The sequence below is a fragment of the Arvicanthis niloticus genome, chromosome 9 (assembly GCF_011762505.2).
Source record: "Arvicanthis niloticus isolate mArvNil1 chromosome 9, mArvNil1.pat.X, whole genome shotgun sequence".
NCBI lineage: Eukaryota > Metazoa > Chordata > Mammalia > Rodentia > Muridae > Arvicanthis > Arvicanthis niloticus.
Genome location: NC_047666.1, coordinates 78102405 through 78122278, shown reverse-complemented (window position 1 = coordinate 78122278; position 19874 = coordinate 78102405). Strand labels below are relative to the sequence as shown.

The following is a 19874-nucleotide window of genomic DNA, read 5'->3' as shown; positions in this document are numbered from 1 at the left end:
AGTCACTGTGTTTTGTTATAAGAGATACACAGTAGTGTATCTAAAGGCATGACAGAGTCTTAACTTTATAGTCACTTGAATTACTGGTTGCATGATAGACCCAAAGCCAGTTATCAGATGCAATGGGGCATTGGTGAGTTGTCATTATTAGCTCACTATAACTCAGGATCACCCGAGAAGAAAGTTTGGCTGAGAAACTCTAGCTCAGGTTGGCCTGTGGGCAGGCCTGTGAAGGACAGTCTTGACTGTTAACGGAAGTGGGAAGAAACATCCTAGTAGTGAGTGGCTTCATCTCATGGGCTAGCCCCTGAACTGTAGGAGAGCGAGGGAACATAGTGAGCAAGCAAGGATCCTTATGCTTATCTCTGCTCTCTTACTATGGATACAATATGATCACCTGCTTCAAGTGCCTGCCACTGTGACTCAGCAATGGAATGTAAGGTGGAATTCTGAGTCAAATAAACTTTCTTCCCCCAAGTGGCTTCTTGTCAGTGTATCTGTTATAGCTACAGGAATGAAACTGTGACAGACTCCCATTGTCACACCACCGACACTACCCTAAACAAGTCATAATCAGTAATCATTCAGATCAGTTCGGCAGTCAAAGCAATATTTCTATCTCCACCCCAACCCCCAACATTTTCTTAAGCAACATGGCTAAATGTGAGGTGAGTCCACCAAACTGTTTTGTTCAAAACACCTCTGCTTCTCATCTTAGTGGAAAAGGCCAAGTTCCAACTGGACCCACAGAGCCCTGTCTCTGTCTCCTGCCCTATCACCTGGTTCCCTGTGGCTTCTCCCATGCTTCCTCTTCTTCTTCTCTGCTTTAGCAGCCCTGACTCCTCCAGTCAACATCCACTGCAGAACCTCAAAACTGCTACCTCCTCAATGTCTCAAAATCAATTTCCACATAGATTCCCATGAAACACTCCCTCGTTCTTTATGGATCTTTTAAACATACTATTTTTTTCTTTCTCTCTTTATAAGTTATTTAAAAATTCTCTGAATTATTTTATATCTCCCTCCCCCCCCCAAATAAGACAAACCAAGAAAGAACAAATTCCCAAACAAAACAAATCTCTCGGTACCTAGACTATCATGGACATTCTGCTTTGTCTTGCTGTGTATCTGCTGCTCTACTAAAATGTGCATTGAAAAGAATAAAGATGGACTCCCTGTTGGTTTTTTTTTTTTTTCCTATATGTCTACCAGGAAGAAGACCTAGGCACTGGGGATTTGTACAGCAAGGAGTTGTTAGGTAAAATCTAAACTCTTCTTATCTCTTACCATCCCCAACTAGGCCACAAAAAAAGCCAGCTATTGGTCCATATTATAACCCAGATTCTACATCATTAAGAAATTCTGAAGCTGGTTGTTAACTCTATATCTAGGTGAAAGCATCTGTTAACATGATGTCTGGATGTCATAAATCCCATCTCCTGCTGTGTCCATTGTAATAGCAGAGAAGGCAGCTTTGTAGTGCCCAAGCTAGCAAAGGGCAGCTGGACTTAAAGTATGTGGTTTACAAGAAGCATGACATCCCTCTAACTCCAAAGCAGGAAAAAGGCCCTGGAAAAGCTCATCAGAACTGTGTTTCATGGCTTACTGGGAGCTGCACTGCTTTCACAGGTTTCTTCCTCATGTGGTATTTCAGCCTCTTCCTCCTCTTCTTCAGGGTCATCGGTGTCTCCCGAATCATCACTGTCATCCACCCATTTTCCTGGCATGAGACCCGCAGAGTCATAGGAGTGGCAAAGAGGACCCACGATGTGTGAGATAAAGGATTCCTGAAGATTGGCCAGCTGTGGGGCAGAGCGGTCCATAAAGGGGCTTATGGGCAAACCAAGACTGGCTTCTTCATCACCCTAGAAACAGGGATTCACAAAGGTAAGTGACAGAGGAGTATAACATTAGGCGAGTCAGCATTCACCTGGCATCTAACATGAGGGTACCCCATAACCTAGATAGTTACATAAAAGTCCCTTGACATCACTGATCAGAGGCACTGACCTGATGGCTAAGATGCCTAGAGGAAGACTTTGTACCTTGGTTTTGTTAACTGTGCAGTCATGCATTTTTGGTTCATGTTCAAGGGGACACATAGTGAGATTACTGATGTGCACCTCAACTTCATCAGTGCTATGGTTTGAACTGAAGGCTTCCTATACACTAGACAAGTATGCCACCAGCTGAGCCACATCCCTATGACAGTTAACTTTTGCCTCATCTGCTACAAAGCATAAGACATTTTTTTTATCAACTCAAGTTGCTATATTTTTCCAAGTTGTCTGATATGTATCTTCTGATAATTAAATGGTTTTGATCTTTTTAGAAATTTTGTCTTAACTGCCAAATATTTATGAGAATAAACGTAACTGAAGATAAACAGTTACCTACAAAACTTAAGGGGATTTATAAAATTTTAAGCCAAGGTATGTGAATTTTCCTTTTCTATTTTCTGCATTTTAACATTTTAGCATTGATTGATAATATCATCATTACTAAAAAAAGGCAATAAACTATTTTTAAAAGCACAAATATTTCATTTTATATATGAATGTTGACTACATAAACCTTAAAAGTCTAATCCCCCTATGTAAGTATAAAGTATCTCGTCCTGAAGGGGTGGGCACCTTGAACATTAACAATTTTTATTTTCTGCCATTGTCCCAAAGTCTGTCAACAGTAACTTGGACAAACCTGTTAGGTGACCTCCTGGCCCCTTTCTTCTGAGACCTGACCTCACATTGCAGCCCCACCAGGTCTGGTCTCAGCCTTGCTTACTGGGATTCTAAGTTTGTACCACCATGTCAGCTAACCCCTATGATCTTTAGGTCACTCCAGATGAATTTAACATTTCTAATGGATCAGCTCAGTGTTAAGTACTTGATAGGATTATCCTGCCCAACCTCCACAGTAATGTTCTGACAAACTTACTCCTAAAGCTGTATGTGTGGTTTTTAACATTTGACCACAGTCTGACATCATCTATATTTCCCCTCAGGGTGAACATCTTCACTTTTCACATCCCCTATGTCACTGATACCTCTCTGTTATTCATTCCCTTTTACTTCCATGTTCTTCTTAGGAATGTTGTTCAGAACTGTGAATGTAATTAGGACAATGTAGGCTTCCATGGGGTTCATCATTCATGCTTACCAGACGTTGCAGCGGGTCTGTTAGTGCTTATGTTCTTGTGTCAAATGTACACGCGTGTGAGTGCACACACACACCTGCACCTTTCTCATGCACTGCTGTTATTTTGCTCTACTAACAAAGCAACTGGTACACATTTCCTTATACACATCTAAAGCTGCCTTTACTGCAATAAACGAACCCACAGAAGCTCAGCATTTAAAGGGCATTAATAACATCTCACTAGATCACTGTGATACTAGCATCACTCTGCAAGATAATTCTACCTCAGCGACAACAGCTGAGTTCCTTTTCATACATGCCATTTGTAAATTCCTGCTGAGACTGTCCTGTGTCTATCTGTTGCAAGTATGAATATAAGGTGGATGGATCATGCTGACATGGCTTAAGGGAAGCTCCGGTGAACTTGGACACAGCAAGGACACACAGCTTATGGTAGATAATGGGCTCTGCAAGTTACCTGCTCGTAAAACTCACTGGCGATGCCCTCCGTCCACCGCAGGTGGAGTTCTTTACATTTAGCAGGTCCATTGATGTCAGCTAACTTTATACACATTTGACACACCAGAAGACGATCATTCTCATTGGTCCAATCTATCCCAACATCGTCGTTGACCTGTTTGAGGCACAAAAAAAATATCATTTTCTGTCTCCATGTCTCACTTAAACATGAGAAAGACAATAGAATTTCATTAATCTCTTACTGTATGGGGATCAGAACATCAAACATCAAAATTTTGGATACTGGATCTAATATCATCAGCTTGCATTAAAAAAAAGTGATGCAGCTCATTCAAAATTACAGTCAACGATAAAGTCATTATTACTTACTGAGCTTATAAGAAATTAAAGTTAGCACATAGTATCAATTTCTATTAAATAATAGAACTACAATAAGAAGTTTTCTTTTGTATGTGTATGTAAAAATATACTTACAGGAGCATGTGTGTGTAAGTGGTATGTGTGTGTGCATGTGTGTGAGTATGCATATGTGTATACATGTATGTGCATATATATGTGCCAGTATGTGCATATGTATCTTTGTGTGCCTGTATTTGTGCATGTGTGTACGTGTGCATGTGTGTGAATGTGCATGTGTGTATGTATGTATATGTGTGTATGTGTGCATGTGTGTGAATGTGCATGTGTGTATGTATGTATATGTGTGGATGTGTGTTGTATGTGTGCATGTGTACATGTATGCGTGTGGATGAGTGTGCATGTGTATGCCTGTGTGCTTATGTATATCTGTGCCTATGTGTATGTGTGCATGTATGTACATATGTAGGCCAGGGGCTTCCTCAGAAGTCACTACCTTGCTTTTTGAGACAAGCTATCTCTGATTAGGTTAGGCTGCTGTCCATTGAGACTCAGCAAGCCTCCTGCGTCTGTCTCCCCAGAGCTGAGGCACTCATATTATATACATGAGTACTACTGTGCTCAGTTTTTAGTCTTTATTTTTTAAATGTGGCTTCCCAGGGTCAAACAGGTATTCATGCTGACAAAGCAAACACTCTACTGCCTGAGGCTTCTCCTCAGGAATAATTAAGAAACTTTCTTGAAGAACTATGTTGGCTTTTATGTTTGAAACATGAAATTTTGCCTCATGATTTCTTTCGTCTCTACTACTGTTGGATAATTCACCTCATACACTGTGGAAAGAATACATTAAAGAGCAGTAGGCTGATAGTTTATAGAACAAAGTCTAACACAGACAGCCAAGACCTCAACTTCTTGGGCATCTAGCCTCAGAGCAATGCCTATCTGTATGGATAAATATTTCAACCATTTCTTTCTCATAGTAATCTCATGGAAATCGAGTTTTGATCAATATTTTGATTCTAAGACACCTTTTAATGAAGCCACAAATGAATACTAGTAGAGATCTGGTTACCTTGGCATTAAATTTGGCTACAAAGTCAAAGTGTTTCTTCAAGTCAGTAGCCAAAATTGCTTCAATGACTAGGAACCGGAAGTGCTTAAATTCAACATGGTCCAGGTTAACTAAGAAGTTATACTCTGGCCGGGACATGAAGAGATTCCAGGCTGCAGCTGCATGATGATTCTCCAGAACAGAACGGTCGTTATATAGCACCGCCTAAGGTGGAAAAGAGGCAGAAAAGAGGGTCCAACATTTTAAGTTAAAGAGCAATCAAGAAAGTATGGAATCACAAAAGACTAGGCTTTAAATTATACATTTTTATGTGGGCTATTAAAAATATTCATTGTGCCGGGCGGTGGTGGCACACGCCTTTAATCCCAGCACTTGGGAGGCAGAGGCAGGCGGATCTCTGAGTTCGAGGCCAGCCTGGTCTACAGAACAGCCAGGACTACACAGAGAAACCCTGTCTCGAAAAACCAAAAAAAAAAAAAAAAAAAAGTCATTGTATTATCTTGACTATTGATGCTTTTGTATTTTTTTCTGGCATATAAGTTTCTCCCCTTAAAACATTTTTTGCAAATTATTATATATATTTATTATATATAAATTATATATTATATATTTATATTGTATGTAAATTTTACATATTATATATGTAAATTTATATATTATATGTTGCATACATTGTAAGTTTTTATATTATATATTGTATATCATATATAATCATATATTTATTATATATTCATATATATTAATTATGTATAATTATTTTCTTTAATAATTTTTTTGTTTAGAAAAACTTTGTTTAGGTCAAAAATTCACCCTAATATATAAGATAAATGGATGATAAATTTTTATCAATGAATGCACATACTAAGAATAAATGTGGTCATGAAAATATTTTGAAAGAATAAGTTTTACATATAAAATGTGTCCTATACTCTTAACAGATAAAAGGAAAAAATGGCTCTCTAGTCTTTTCAGAAGGGGATGTGAGTAGGGTATCTTTGCTTTGATGAGGATATTCAATACTAGTCATTTGCTTTGATTCTCCTCAAAAAGGCAACTGATAAAAGACCTTGTACATAATGAGGTTAAATATCTACTATGAGTGTCTTAGCACAGACCATGATATCTTTAGAAATTAACCAGGTCTTGAAAATTCTGAGGACTAAGTACAGTTTGGTGTCTACAGATCTAGTGCCTCTTACTAGTCATATTTGTAAAATTAATTTTATTCTAAAAAATGTAGAACCTAAATTATTATCTCCTCACGAAAATCTAGGCCTTTACCTGAGGGGCACTAGTGGCAACCAGGAAAGCGTTTGTCCTCCCTGGGTGATCATAGTCATGCATGGCTGCAGCAACATACAGGGCCATCAACTCTAGGGCTGGAATATTCCCAGACAGACATCCATATTTGTCATCTGGCACATGATACGCTTTTGAAAACACATATCCCATGTGTCCGTGTGTAAATCCGCTGTCAGAATCTGAGGAGAGGAAGGAAAAGTGAAGGGCAGGCATTCTTTAAAACTGTGAAGCTGGGATTATCTGATTTGGAAATATAGCATACAAACTGCAAAGGCAACACACAGTTGAAGTTCCTGGCTTTTGTAAGAAGCACAGGCAGAGTTCATACACACCAGAGTCGCTTGCTGAGCCGTGATCACCAATCACACTTGGGAGGCCAGGAATCGGCTGCGTTGTGAGATACCACACAGCATGTAAAACATCAGTGGCGTGAATTCTGTTATGATCTGTAACAATGGGAAGGAGAAACCACGTATCAGCTTGTGAACTCTGGGGTCCAAGGATGAAGACTGCCATCTACTGGGTACACACTCCATCTTCACACTTCAACACTTCAGGGAAAGCCCGCCAGATTTTCTAAAAGAGAGACTCTTAGAAATTCCACCAACTACATCATTTCTACAGTGATAAGAAACCACACCTCGGCATTTATTTTTCATCCTGATATCCAAAATGGAAAGGCCAGTGTCTGGTTCTTCCAGAACCCTATACACACAGAAACTTCATTGCATAGTGTTTACATTTCTGTCTCTGCTCCCTTCCGAGAAAAACTATGCAGAGCAGCAGAAAGAGAGAAACTCATGTTAAGTTCCACACTCCCCTTTGCCTTGAATGGTATTACAGGTGAACTCTTACTAAAGCCTCTACCACTAAGATGTGAATAGATTCTTCTGACACCGTTCATTTGATTCCGTTTTCACGGTTTTTCCATAACCTTTTAATACTAATTGTGGATTTCTTTACAGAAACCCATGAGACATAAGTCTTGGGGAGAGTAAGTGTTAAAATAATTTAAGCAGTGGATGTCTGCACTTGCAATTAAAGCTATGGCAAGCACAGCCTTTATTAGCTTACCCACATTAATCTAAGTGTGAACTTCAACACGTAGAAGATATTACTATCTCAAAGCAGTGCCACAAAAGATAAAGCTCCCCCTGAGAGATGTAAATTCCTTTATGGAAATGCAAGGAAGCTCAAATGGTACAGGCAGGTTTGTTGTTTGTTTTAACATTTACTTATTTTGTGTATGTACATATGCACATACACACAAGCATAACCTGGAGGCCAGAGGACAACTTATGGGAGTCAGTTCTCTCCTTTTACTATGTGGGTGTGGGGGATCAAATTTATGTCTTCAGCTCTGATGGTAAGTGTCCTTACCAACTGAGCCAACTTGCTTGCCCCATAAGCATCATTATCACCATAAATTATTTTTACTTGAAGTGAACAAATCAATAGTTTACAAAAATAAATTACTCACTCATCTAAAAATGGGAACTCAAAAGATAAAGTAACAAATGTTGAATTCTGGAAGCTGCTTTTGACACTTGAATGCTGGCCTGGTCTTCCCCATGGCCTCATGTGACACTACATACAACACAGTATTCTAGGTCATAGCAAAGTGGTATGACCACACATCAGAGTGTTTCTATGCAGTGCGGCTTCCAGGTAAATTCCATAGGATCCACTGATTGAAAACTAATATACCTTTGGAAATAAAACAATAGTTTGGAAATCCTGTCTGGATACAACTGTGCTTTAGTTTTCTTGTGGCTTCCTTTCTAAAAATGTTTATTTATGTAACTCCTTAACCCTTGTGAGATCACTAACATTTATGTCACTTGTTGGCACCTGACCAGGCTGAGCCCTGGGAAAGTCACATTAAAGGAAGCCAGGCTTATTGCCAGATCCTCCCCCTGCCCTGCCTCCACCATCAACCCCCTTTTCATCTCTCTCTTGCAACTTCCATGACCTCAGCGGCTGAACTTTCCCAAAGGACCTAGTATCAGTAAGCACCTCTTCCCCAAGCCAATCTGTCTATCTTGCCTATGCCTTGTCTGTAATTCTCAGTATGTCTCAGTGTCAGCCTGCATTCTTCCTTCTCCATTCCTGCCACACTATATGCTAATGCACTTGCATGTGCTTATTTCATGGGAGTATTTTAAAATCATCATGCTCTCTAAGCTAGCATGTTCATGATCTTCAGAGATACTTGCCAGAGATACTTTGCAGAGATAATTGTGTCCAAGTATAAGCATTTTAAAATTTTGGCTTTAACTTTTTGTTGTTTTGTTTTGTTTCTGCTTTTAAGACAGGGTCTCCCTATACATAGTTCAGCCTTGTTTTAAACTCATTATGTGCCCAGGATGGCCTTGAACTTCTGATCCTCCTGACTCAGCATCCTGAGTGCTGAAATTACAGACATATGTATTGTTTATGTTGCTCTGGGCATTGAACCTCTGACTTCCTACTTCCTAGGCAAATTCTCTACCAACTATGTGACATGCCCAGCCATTCATTTCAAGTCTTGGTAACTACAAAAGACATGAGCTTTTGAAGTTTAATATACGTAAAAGCAGACTTAAAAGAGAAAGCATATTTTCAATGATACAAATCCAGTAATATTGCATAGGTTATCACAGACAACACAATGAGCATATTCCTAGGATGTATTCAAATTAATAGACTGATAGGATTGCTTTTTCATCTATGTATTTATTCCTTTGAAGCACCATATAGATTCCATACTTCCTGTACTTGGGTCTCTGGGAGTTTTCTTCATAGACTTTAAGTACTGTATAATCATGTGGAGATTGAGTGGATTGGATGTGAAGAGTTAAACCTCTTCTTTGAACCATGTCTTCATTATTATAATTTTCTCAGTAATCTAAACTGGAATCCTTGACTGTGCCCTCATCTTGGGATTTCCTATGTACCTGGTTTTTAAATGAGGCTAGAGGAAGTGTATGAAGCTCTAGGTCTCACGTGCTGTGTGGGGAAGGAGACAGGCTTCTAGTCACAGCCATCAGTACAATGAGTCACACAGAGTGCACACAGCATTGGCCACTGATGCCTTGACCTCCCATTGGTCTGTAGGTCTGACAAGCATGCACTGGATTATCTTATACTCACAAGGAATGTCCCTGTATCCAATCTCCAAAGCATGAAAGTAATTCATAAACTCCCTAACCGGGATTTTAAAGGCTTCAAACAGTCCCATGTCTTCAAACAGTCTGTATGATACCTGGAAAAGAGAAAGACAAGGCCTTGTATGACATCACTCACTGTGCTAGAGAGGGAAAAGCTGAGAGTGTAAGTCCATCAACCTCACAGATACACTGCCAGCAGCTATACTTCTACTGGGACCAAGAAACACACTGAAGACTTCTGTAGACTGTGCCCATGCAGCTCCTTACTATAGGGACTACATCATCTATAGTCAAGATAAATATTGTGCATAAATTCCATAGACATCCAAGGGACCGAGAACCCCAGCAACACTAAAAACAATGTACTAAGGTATTAAATTGAATGACTACTGAATGTTAGGAGACAATATATACGTGACACATGCTAAGTTAGGTCTGGCATTTGCCACCTACAATCTCAGCACTTGGAGAGGATGTAGTAGATATGGCTTTGAGTCCAGGCTGGGTACAGAGTTCTTACTATAATTTTTGTTATTATTATTTTACCCCTAGGGGAGTTAGCAAAGCATGTTGTTTCAACAATAATTAGAGTAACTATGGCAGCAATGTGTATATACATATCATCAAATGAGACCCTTGCCCTAGTCAGTTGGAACATAATAATTATTACGGATACTTCTCAGGGTACCCTTTGAGACTGAGGCTATAGATTCCTAATATCTGGTAGCAGAGGATGCTGAGCACAGAGAGGCTGAACAACTTGCAGAACAACACCCAGTTGATATGGAGCAGAGCCAGAATCCAAACTGTACATGTTGGTTTTAAAGTTTGTTGTCTAGGCTGCTTCATATCCCTCAACCATGACTGGGAAATCAAAAATTAGAACTTCAAATCACTACATAAGATTAAAAGTAAAAACCAAGGCCTCACAATATAGATCTAGCTGGTCTAGGACTCACAACATAGATCAAGCTGGCTTCAAACTCACACACACAAACACACACACACACACACACACACACACAATTCTCTTACCTTTGCCTCCCAAGTACTGGGATTAAAGGCATGTGCCACTATGCTCAGCCTTTGCATGAGTCTCTTAAATCCTTTGAATGATGAACTAAAGAGTTAAGTAGTAGGCTATTCTAGAGTCTGATTTTATAATAGGGCATTAAGGCTGAAGCTATATAAGGAGTTCCAGGTAGGCTAGCCTGTGATACAGTATGACACTGTTTCAAGAAGATAAAATAAAAAGTCCATGGGGAACCTGTAACATGGATCAAGGGCAATATTGCGTGAGACTTTTCTCATTCTCCCTGCATACACTGCACACAATCTCTAGTAGAAGTAATGATCCTGCCTCGATCACAGCCATTCTTTGTGACATGATATACTACTTGTCTGTTTCCAGAACAGCCTTGCTCTTGGAGTCAACCCAATTTTGCAATTGGATTCAAACAGTCCTAGGAGGGAAAACAAATTCTCACACTAAAGTGAATGGGATACAATGGCTGCCTTGAGCTTGAGAAGGTCAGTGAGCCTTAAAGACACTGTTTAGCACACAGAACTCAGGAAGAGGTAATGGAACTAACAACTCTTAACAAACATGGCTACCTGCCACTGTATCCTGGTCATGGCCAGGATAAAGTCTTAGCAAAGGGTCAAGGGAATATTATACAGACGGAAACTAGCATCTGCTCATACTGATAATGACCCTCATCAAAGTGGGCTGTGTCCTGATCCCATGAAGCAGTTTTGTTACTGCTGCTGTTTCTGAGGTAGAGCTTCATGGAACCAAGGGTGACCTCGGACTCACCAACGTCAGCAGTCTTCCTGCATGCTGTGACCTTTACTCATACCAATATTTTAAATATATACTGATATATCATCTTATCATCTCTTGAATATCTCTTTGTACATATTTTTATTTTAATTGATGTGCATCATATATTTGCCTGTATGTGTACATGTGCACCAAGTCAATACCTAGTTCCCACAGAGTTCAGAAAATGGACACCAGATCACTGGAACTGGAGTTACAGATTGTCGTAAGCCACCATGTTGGTACTAGAAACTAAACTTTCATCCTCAGCAAAAGTAGCAACTGTACTTAACTAGTAAGCCTAGATTATATGTATTTTGATAGCTATTTTATTATACAACCAATTCATCACTTGGCTTTGACTTTTGAACAAATATATTTAAATGTTTTCCTAATATTCAGATGTTTCCTTTCCATATCCAGCAACCAATCCTTCATTAGGGAAGTCAAGGGGGTCTCCCTTACAGAGACAAGACTAACATATTTGTCCAGCACTCTAGTCACCCAGTCTGTATTTCCTGTAAAAGACAGTGATGGTTTGATTTCCAAACAAACACAACTCTGATGCTTCCTGTGCTAGTGGTGGAGATACATATTTCTCCACAGAATCTTATTTTTCATGAGGCCTAAGCACCGTGACACTCAGAAGTTAAAACAACTCACCATATACAATTATAGCAATGAATCCACCACAAACAGGAGTTTCCTTTCTGGGGCCAGGCCAGTCTCTCTTTGGCTCAATTCTATAAATTTCAGTCACCTGCATCTTGCTTATCTACCCCTGCCTCTGTTTCCTTTGTCTTGAACCACCAACCAAAGAACACACATGTGCTGGACCTAGGCCTATATATGTAGCAGATGTGCAGGTTGGTCTTCATGTGGGTTCTGAACAACTGAAGCAGAAGTTATCCCAAAAGCTGTTGCCTGTACATGGGATATGTTCTTCTATATGGGCTGCTTTGTCTGACCTCAGTGGGAGAGGATGCACCTAGCCTTGCAGAAACTAGAAGTGCCAGGGTTGGGGAATAACCAGGAAGTTCCCACCTGCTCAGAGGAGGAGGGGAAGGGAAGAAGAGGACGTATTATAAGAAGGGATGACTGGGAGGGGGTCAGTGATCAGGATATACAGTGAATAAGTAAACAACAAAATTATATTTAAAAAGAATTGCATATTATCTTAAATGTAGACTACAATATTCATTTGATTTTCCAGTTTCTTTTGATAACACACAGCTATAGAACTTACCAGGTGTTCTACCATAAAATTTCATGTCTATGTGTACATCTGCCCACAGGTGCTGAGAATATACAGAGGTTCTTACAAACCAGAAAACTGTTTTCTCCCATGTTTCAAGTCGGCTACTTGAATACATTTCTCACCTGGCTCAGAATACGGCCACATGTTTTCCCTATATTTTCCACTAAATCAAAAATTGGAAAATTCCAGGTGTTCAACTGATCCATAATTGAGTCCAGATTATCCATGACCAGGGGTTCTGGCGCAAGAATTGGTTTGTCCTGTAATAGAGATGAAGATATTTGAACCACATATAGTTTTTCTATTAAAAAAAAATCATTTTGCTAAATTTAAGAAACAACTGCATCTCTGAAGTAATTCTATGCATCTTAAAATCAGTAAACAAACAAAACATAGGACGAAATGAGCCTAGAGTAAAGAGGCTAGCCTCGAAGCCAGTTGAGACAGGCTTTTATGTGGTTTGGTGCCCGCTTGTCTCTCTTTCACATACAACCCAGCCTAACACAGGCATTCCCCCCTAGATGTCAGCTCTCCTACTACAGCATCAATTGCAAGATTCTCTAATGAAGACTAAAAAGCTTTGGAAAACTCTGTTATTTCTAAACCGCTTTCTCTCTATACTTCAGTAAATGTCTGAGATGCAAGACCTGGCTTATGTTGGACCCTAGACGGACTTGCATGAGGAAGATGAAAGCTCTACCCCTCCGAGTCAACTGCATTTATATTTCAGCCATTCAGATCACTATTATTTGTAGAGAATGACAGAAGCCACATATTTCAGGAATATTATTTCATCCCCATCACCTGCCCTATGCAAATGCAAGGACATTTAGTGTACAACATGTCCTGAGTCTGGGTACTCCTATCTTCCCACTATCACAAATGTTTTAAAAAGTAAAGAAAATGAAGAGAAGAAAACATTCGTTAATTTTTTTTTTATCTGAAAACCTGCTTTAAAGAAAGAGTAGCAGAAACATAATGAAAGAAAAATGATAACAGCAGCAGCAGCAGATTACAATCAGGTCAGCTACGTTCTGTCCTCGGCAGCTGTGCTTAACCTGACTCAAACACACACCAGTAAGTGTCTTTATGCCAGATATGTCACCATCAAAGGACCTTTGAGAATCAGTAAAAATATGATCTAATATAACAAGAAAAACAAATACTGGTTCACATTGTAATCAGGAGGGCATCAAGGGTAAAACAGAAGATGCCCTAAGAAAATCAGTCAATCAACCCCTCTTTCTAATGTTATATTACCACTTAGTTTTTATTAGTTTATTCATTTTTTCTTATTCAGTTTTTTTATTACCTTGTTTGTAGTCATATGTAAAGGTTGAATACATGGGGCTGGGGAGATAGCTCAGCAGTAAAGACCTTGCCAGGCAAGCATGGCAGCCCGAGTTTGGTCTACACAACATACTTTAAAAAATAAGTGTGATTGTGGGCACTTTTAATGTCAAAGCTAGGTACAAAGAGAAGGTGGGTTCTTAGGGCTTGGTGGTAGCTGCCCAGACGCCTTACTGAGTTAAAAACCGGTGAGAGACCTTGTCTCAGAATAAAGTAGATGCAACTTGAGTAAAAACATCAACGGTTGTCCTCTGACCTTCATTCCCATGTGTGCACACCTGCATGTGCACCTGCAGACACAAGAATACACATACACACACACATGCATACACATGCACACACACACATGCATTCCTTATTCTTTTCATTACCAAATAAAGGAATCATGAAGAAACCAATATGTGCAGAGAGAAGAAGGCTGCAACAATACAGCCATGTGGTTCCAAAGGGATGCAGCTATAAACCTAAAGACAGCAGGACCTATCTCTAAACCAGTCTCTGCTATGGAAGCAAGTTCTCATGGAAATGAACGAGTTTAGTGATGTGGGGCTACCAGGAAGATCATGGTCTGGGAAGTATAGGTGCCACAAGCCGATGCTTTCCTCGGGGGCTCGCTCTGGCACTCGGCTTCCTCTTCATTCTGCAGGATGTCGCTGCTGTCACTGTTGTTGTTGGTCTCATAGTCGGAGGTAACTTGAGAAATGTCATCTGCAGTTGAGAGAGAAAGGCCTGCTATGAGAGACCAATGATGGGGAGGGGCCATGAGGAAGTAAATCCTCCTAAAACATTACCATATGATGACATTTAGAGGGGCCGCCTTCATGGATCTCTACATCAAGAGCATGGAGGAGACCAGATGAGGGGGTTAGATCTCTTGGAACTGGAGCTATAGACAGCTAGTAAACCACACAACATGGTGCTGGGGACAGAACTCGGGTTTTCTGGGATAGCAGTATATATTCCTATACTCTGTGCAATCTCTGCAGCCCTGAAATAACATTTTGAAACTTAATGAGAAGATGGGAATTAAAATGTGTGATTTATGTGACATTAAATGGCTCTCAATGATACCTTTTAGATAAGTCATTACATTTAAATTCCCTCTCCCCCCGTCTGTCTGTCTGTCTGTCTCTCTCTCCCTGTCTCTCTCTCTCTCCCTGTCTCTCCCTTTCTCCCCCTCCCTCCCTCTCTTCTCTTCTCTTCTCTTCTCTTCTCTTCTCTTCTCTTCTCTTCTCTTCTCTTCTCTTCTCTTCTCTTCTCTTCTCTTCTCTTCTCCTCTTCTCTTCTCTCTCTCTCTCTCTCTCTCTCTCTCTCTCTCTCTCTCTCTCTCTCTCATGATGGTGATCACACTGGGAATTCACACATGGCATTGAGAACTCCACCTTTAAGCTACATCCCCTAGCTGGATTTAAAATTCTATCCTTCCATTGCATTAAGCCAGGAAACCAGGAAACAGCTGACTACACACTAATTATGGGCAGATCAGATGAGAATAACTATATTGACACACTTTGGAATGAGTGGTCTACAGGGCATGAAGTAGTGACTTATGCCTGTGAATAGACAGATGTTATGAAAAGCCCAGGTCTTTTGAGTCTGGGCCTCCCCTTCTTTAGTCTTCTTCATTATCTCTCCCTCCAGTCAGTAGTCAACTATTAGCTAAAAATCCAACCAGAGAACACCAGTTGTCTGAAGACTATGCTTTTAAGCAGTTACCAGGAAGAATGAGATATTTGTAAATTGTCTCAGGGTTCTCTTTTCTTCCACGTTTCTAATTAACTACTTGCAGAGTAAAATCAGAGACTATGAGCAGCATGAGAACTGCACTGATTGGGTATAGTTCCTCATCTGTGGAGAACAGGGAGACACTGCAGTGGAAGGCCATGGTGCTATGAGAGCCATCAGAGGTACCTGAGCTGCTCCACTCACTCTGTCAGCCCCGGGAGACTTGGAGGAACATCCTAAGTCTTCAAAAGGCTACACAAGGACCACACCAATAATTTTCCCTTGACTTTTCCTTGCCCTTTATATATTCCTACACAATATTCTCATAAAAACAACTATGTAAACAAATCTTGCTTGAGGGTATCTACCAAGAAACACTGACCTAGACGTATAATTATTTCTGATGGTGACGTGACCTTAAATTCTATATTTCATATTTTGTTGTTTGTCTTGGATACTTTCATAACAGTAAACTCAAGTCCACAGAGCTGTGCCAACAAAAGTAATTAAAACAACAGCAGTCATAAGTAGTAGCTGCTTATAGTGACCCCATACTTCAATGGGAAATAAATGCATCATATAGTTTATTTTTCATGTTATAAAAACTTATTTTCATCTTTATTTATTTTAGCTGTATGTATGTCTCTCTATGTGCTCCATGTGTGTGGTACCCAAAGAGGTCACAGACAGCATCAGTTCTTGGAAGTTGGAGTTACATGTGCTTGTTGAGCCACTTGATATGAATGCTGGGAATCAAATGTGGGTCCTCTGGAACGGCACTCTATTCTTACCACTTCTAAGCCATCTCTTTAGCTACCTCACATGATTTATTTAGTCTTTAAGTGATCTTATGTGGTGAATATTTTTCTTATTCTTCCATTTTGCAAATGGAGGAACTAAGGTGCAAAAATGTATACCACACATGAGGAGGGAACATAAGTAGGGGTGAACCAGGCCACAGCACCTCAAGGAAAATAATTTATGTTAACATGAACAGTGGTACAATCAAGGTCATATCTTAGCATCTGGGTTGTGATCTCACTAGAGCACGCTAGGACAAGTACCCCTCTCACCATATAGTATAACATAAAACATACAGTTCTGTAAACTATATAAAGGGGCTTCTGACATTTCAAATAATGTACATTTGTTTGCAAAGTACAAAAATGTTTGGGAGAGTCCCACATCAAAACGTTGCTATGAGTTAAATTTAGATAGTGGGTTGATATTTTTTTATTTCCTCATTAGTTTTTTAAAATTTATATACTTGGGGCTAGAGAGATGGCTCAGAGGTTCAGAGTATTTACTCTTCTTGTACAGGAAGTTCAGTTCCCAGCACCTACATCGGGTGGCTCACAGTCCCCAATAACTCCAGCTACAGGGATCTGTTGCCCAACTGTGACCTCCATGGGTACTATACTCATATGAATAATACTCTCCCCCATACACATAAAATTACAAACTTAAAAAAGTTAAAAATTTATATATTTGACCAGAAAAACAAAAACAAAAACCAGAAATTCAAGTTGCCTTTTTGGTCAGGAAGAAAATGTAAAAGAAAATGACTTGAATTTTGAGCAACAGATTCCAAACTAGTATATTACCTGTTCTGTTTGGTTTCTGCATGGCTGGGCCACTTCTCTCTGAGGGTCCATCAGCAGGATTCCCTTGTGAATAAGGTCTGCCACAGCTGAGAAATGTTGGGAAAGCCATAAGTACTTCGGTACATTTTAAAACTCTTAAGCACATAGTATCTTCATAAACATCAACGTCTTTGTCTTGGTCTTTCATTGCTGCCACCAAAGCACTGAGATATATATCTCAAAGGGGAAGGACTTGTGCTGGCTTCTGGTATTAGGGGTATTGATCCATGGTCAGCATTTCCACTGCTTTGAGACCGAGCTGAGACAACATAGTGCAGTGACATAGTGTGGCTAATATGGCTTACATCATGGGTCACAGAAACCAAGAGAGAGCTAATGAGCCAGGGATAAGAAACATCCTTCAAGGCACAATACTAGGGACCTAATTCCTCCAATGAGGCTCTCATACCATGTTTCCAACAATTTGTCCAGTTATAAGGGTATCAATAGATGAATCCATTAAGTCAAAACACCCGAGATCTGGCTATTTTCCAGTATTTCCATGTTCTATACTGAAATCACAACAGCTACTTTAATAATTTACCAGTCTTATACTGGTAAATCTAATGGAGAATTAACTTTAATACCATAGTCTTATATGGTATGTCTAACGCAGAAATTGACTTTGTTTTACATGCATGTGCTGACAGGTGGTCCTCTTCGGAGAGTGATTGATCGGTAAAAGGACTTTAAACTTCATCTTCCTCTCCTCATTTTCATTCTCTTCCCCCTTTTCAGTCTACATGTTTAAATTGAAATGATGCTAAAGTTAAATTATTTTTTAAAAAATACTGGAACAACTGCCATTTATGAAGTAGATCTGAAGAGCTCCTCGTACATGCTTGGCTGTGACCATCTTCTCCAGTGTGGTAACTTTAGAGCACTGTTGCTCTATTTCTAGGACATAGGATGGTCAATTTCTAAACAGACTTTAGTAAGAGGACAGCAAAAGTTAAAACAGAATGACAGTATACTAATTTTTTTGCCCCAAATAAATTCATTTATTTACTTTAGATTTTTCAGTTGTCATTTAAGTCCTTAAGAAAATAAACAAAGGAGAAGGACATTTTGGGGAAAAAGTGAATGACTGATTATACACACTGTTATTGAAAACAATAAATGAGCTAACATGATCTGTGGACAACCAAGAAGATGGAAGGTTCTAGAGAAGTGAATGGTGCCCCCTCACAGAGCTGAGTAAAACACAAAGATCTTTTTGTTCTATTTTCTCAACAACCTGACTATTTTATAAGTCTAAATGTAATCCCACCACACCTTCTATGTTTTAAACTGGCCCTTCCTTTATATCTTGTTAAATACTTTATGATTAGATTTTTAACCTTCTATTTTGTGTCTGGGCTCTTCTCTTTCTCATAATATAAAAAATCTTGAGAGAGAACTTTTTGGTCTCATGTTTACTTAACTCCAAGATTACCCAGCATAATGGAAAAGAAGTTACTTTAACATCTAATATTTACTATCTAAATGTCTCACTGTTTTCTTAAGTAGACATATAATAAAACTATGTATGACAGTAAACTGTCCTTCTACGTAAATTAAGTTTCCAACCCTGAAATATAAACAGAAAAGCATTACAAGGGAAGTATCTCTAGTGAGGAAATTTGCCTTAAGGAATCAAAAAAAATTACAGAAATCAAAAGAAAGTATGTACTAACTTATGACTTCTAGTCGTGTGTGAAAGCTGAGAGAGGGAAGAGTTTTCATTGCCTGGTAATAACTAAAAGGACTATTCGAGTTACTAGTTCAAATAGAGCAGCTCCTGTTCAAAAACAAAAAGAAAAAAGGCTCATGCTTGTTGCAAAGGCATTACAACAGCCAAGAGACTAGGGTTCAATGCCAAACCCTTCGAGTTCAGCAGGGGAAACCACAATAATTAGTCGTGTGTTTCTGGAGCATTCTGTGACTACATGGGTGGCTGCCTTGAAGGGAATAATAAAACCTGGTTTGGATTATAGATTTATAAAGCCCAAACAAATAAAACACACACTACTGGATTTCTAAACATTGCTGAACAAGGAGACAAAGAAATCCTCTCTCTCTCTCTCTCTCTCTCTCTCTCTCTCTCTCTCTCTCTCTCTCTCTCTCTCTCCTCTCTGTGTGTGTATGTGTGCGTGTAGTGTGTATGAGTGTGCATGTCTGTGTGTGTGTGTTTCTGTGATAACTCTGCAACATTCTTCCCTCTTAAAATAACCAAAATAATCTTGGAGGAGCTAAGCTGGGCAAATAGTAGACCTTTCCTGAATAATATAATACCCCTAGCTTTTCTTTAAGATGATTATTTCTCACAAGTCTTGAGGGAGGGAGGGAGGGAGGGATGGAGGGTGAGCCCCTTGGAAAAGCCAGAAGCAGATGTTCTTAACCCAAATTACTCTGCTGGGTTTTATCCTGGCTTAGGGTACAGAACAAAGAACAATGCTGCCCTCAGCAAGTCTGTCTAATGTCAGATGCTCGAACAATTACAGGGTGTTAACCTACAGGAATTGGCACTGGGGTCCAGTGAACTCAGAGAATTGGACATGAAACAGACCAAGAATTCCTGAGAGACTTTGGCACA

At 39.6% G+C, this 19874-nt stretch overlaps 1 protein-coding gene across 2 annotated transcripts in view; it reads right to left on the bottom strand.

The window, feature by feature from the left end:
• Pde3a (phosphodiesterase 3A) overlaps window positions 1–19874 on the bottom strand; it is a 256100-nt gene that overhangs the window by 13726 nt on the left and 222500 nt on the right. For both annotated transcript variants that reach the window (XM_034512469.2, XM_076940749.1), the window contains exons 7-15: window positions 17261–17346; window positions 14485–14639; window positions 12704–12841; window positions 9485–9596; window positions 6685–6798; window positions 6332–6531; window positions 5051–5254; window positions 3617–3772; window positions 1607–1865 (exon numbers count right to left, since the gene is read on the bottom strand). In XM_034512469.2, coding sequence (XP_034368360.1) covers window positions 1607–1865; window positions 3617–3772; window positions 5051–5254; window positions 6332–6531; window positions 6685–6798; window positions 9485–9596; window positions 12704–12841; window positions 14485–14639; window positions 17261–17346 — 1424 coding nt within the window. The remainder of the gene's footprint in view (window positions 1–1606; window positions 1866–3616; window positions 3773–5050; window positions 5255–6331; window positions 6532–6684; window positions 6799–9484; window positions 9597–12703; window positions 12842–14484; window positions 14640–17260; window positions 17347–19874) is intronic.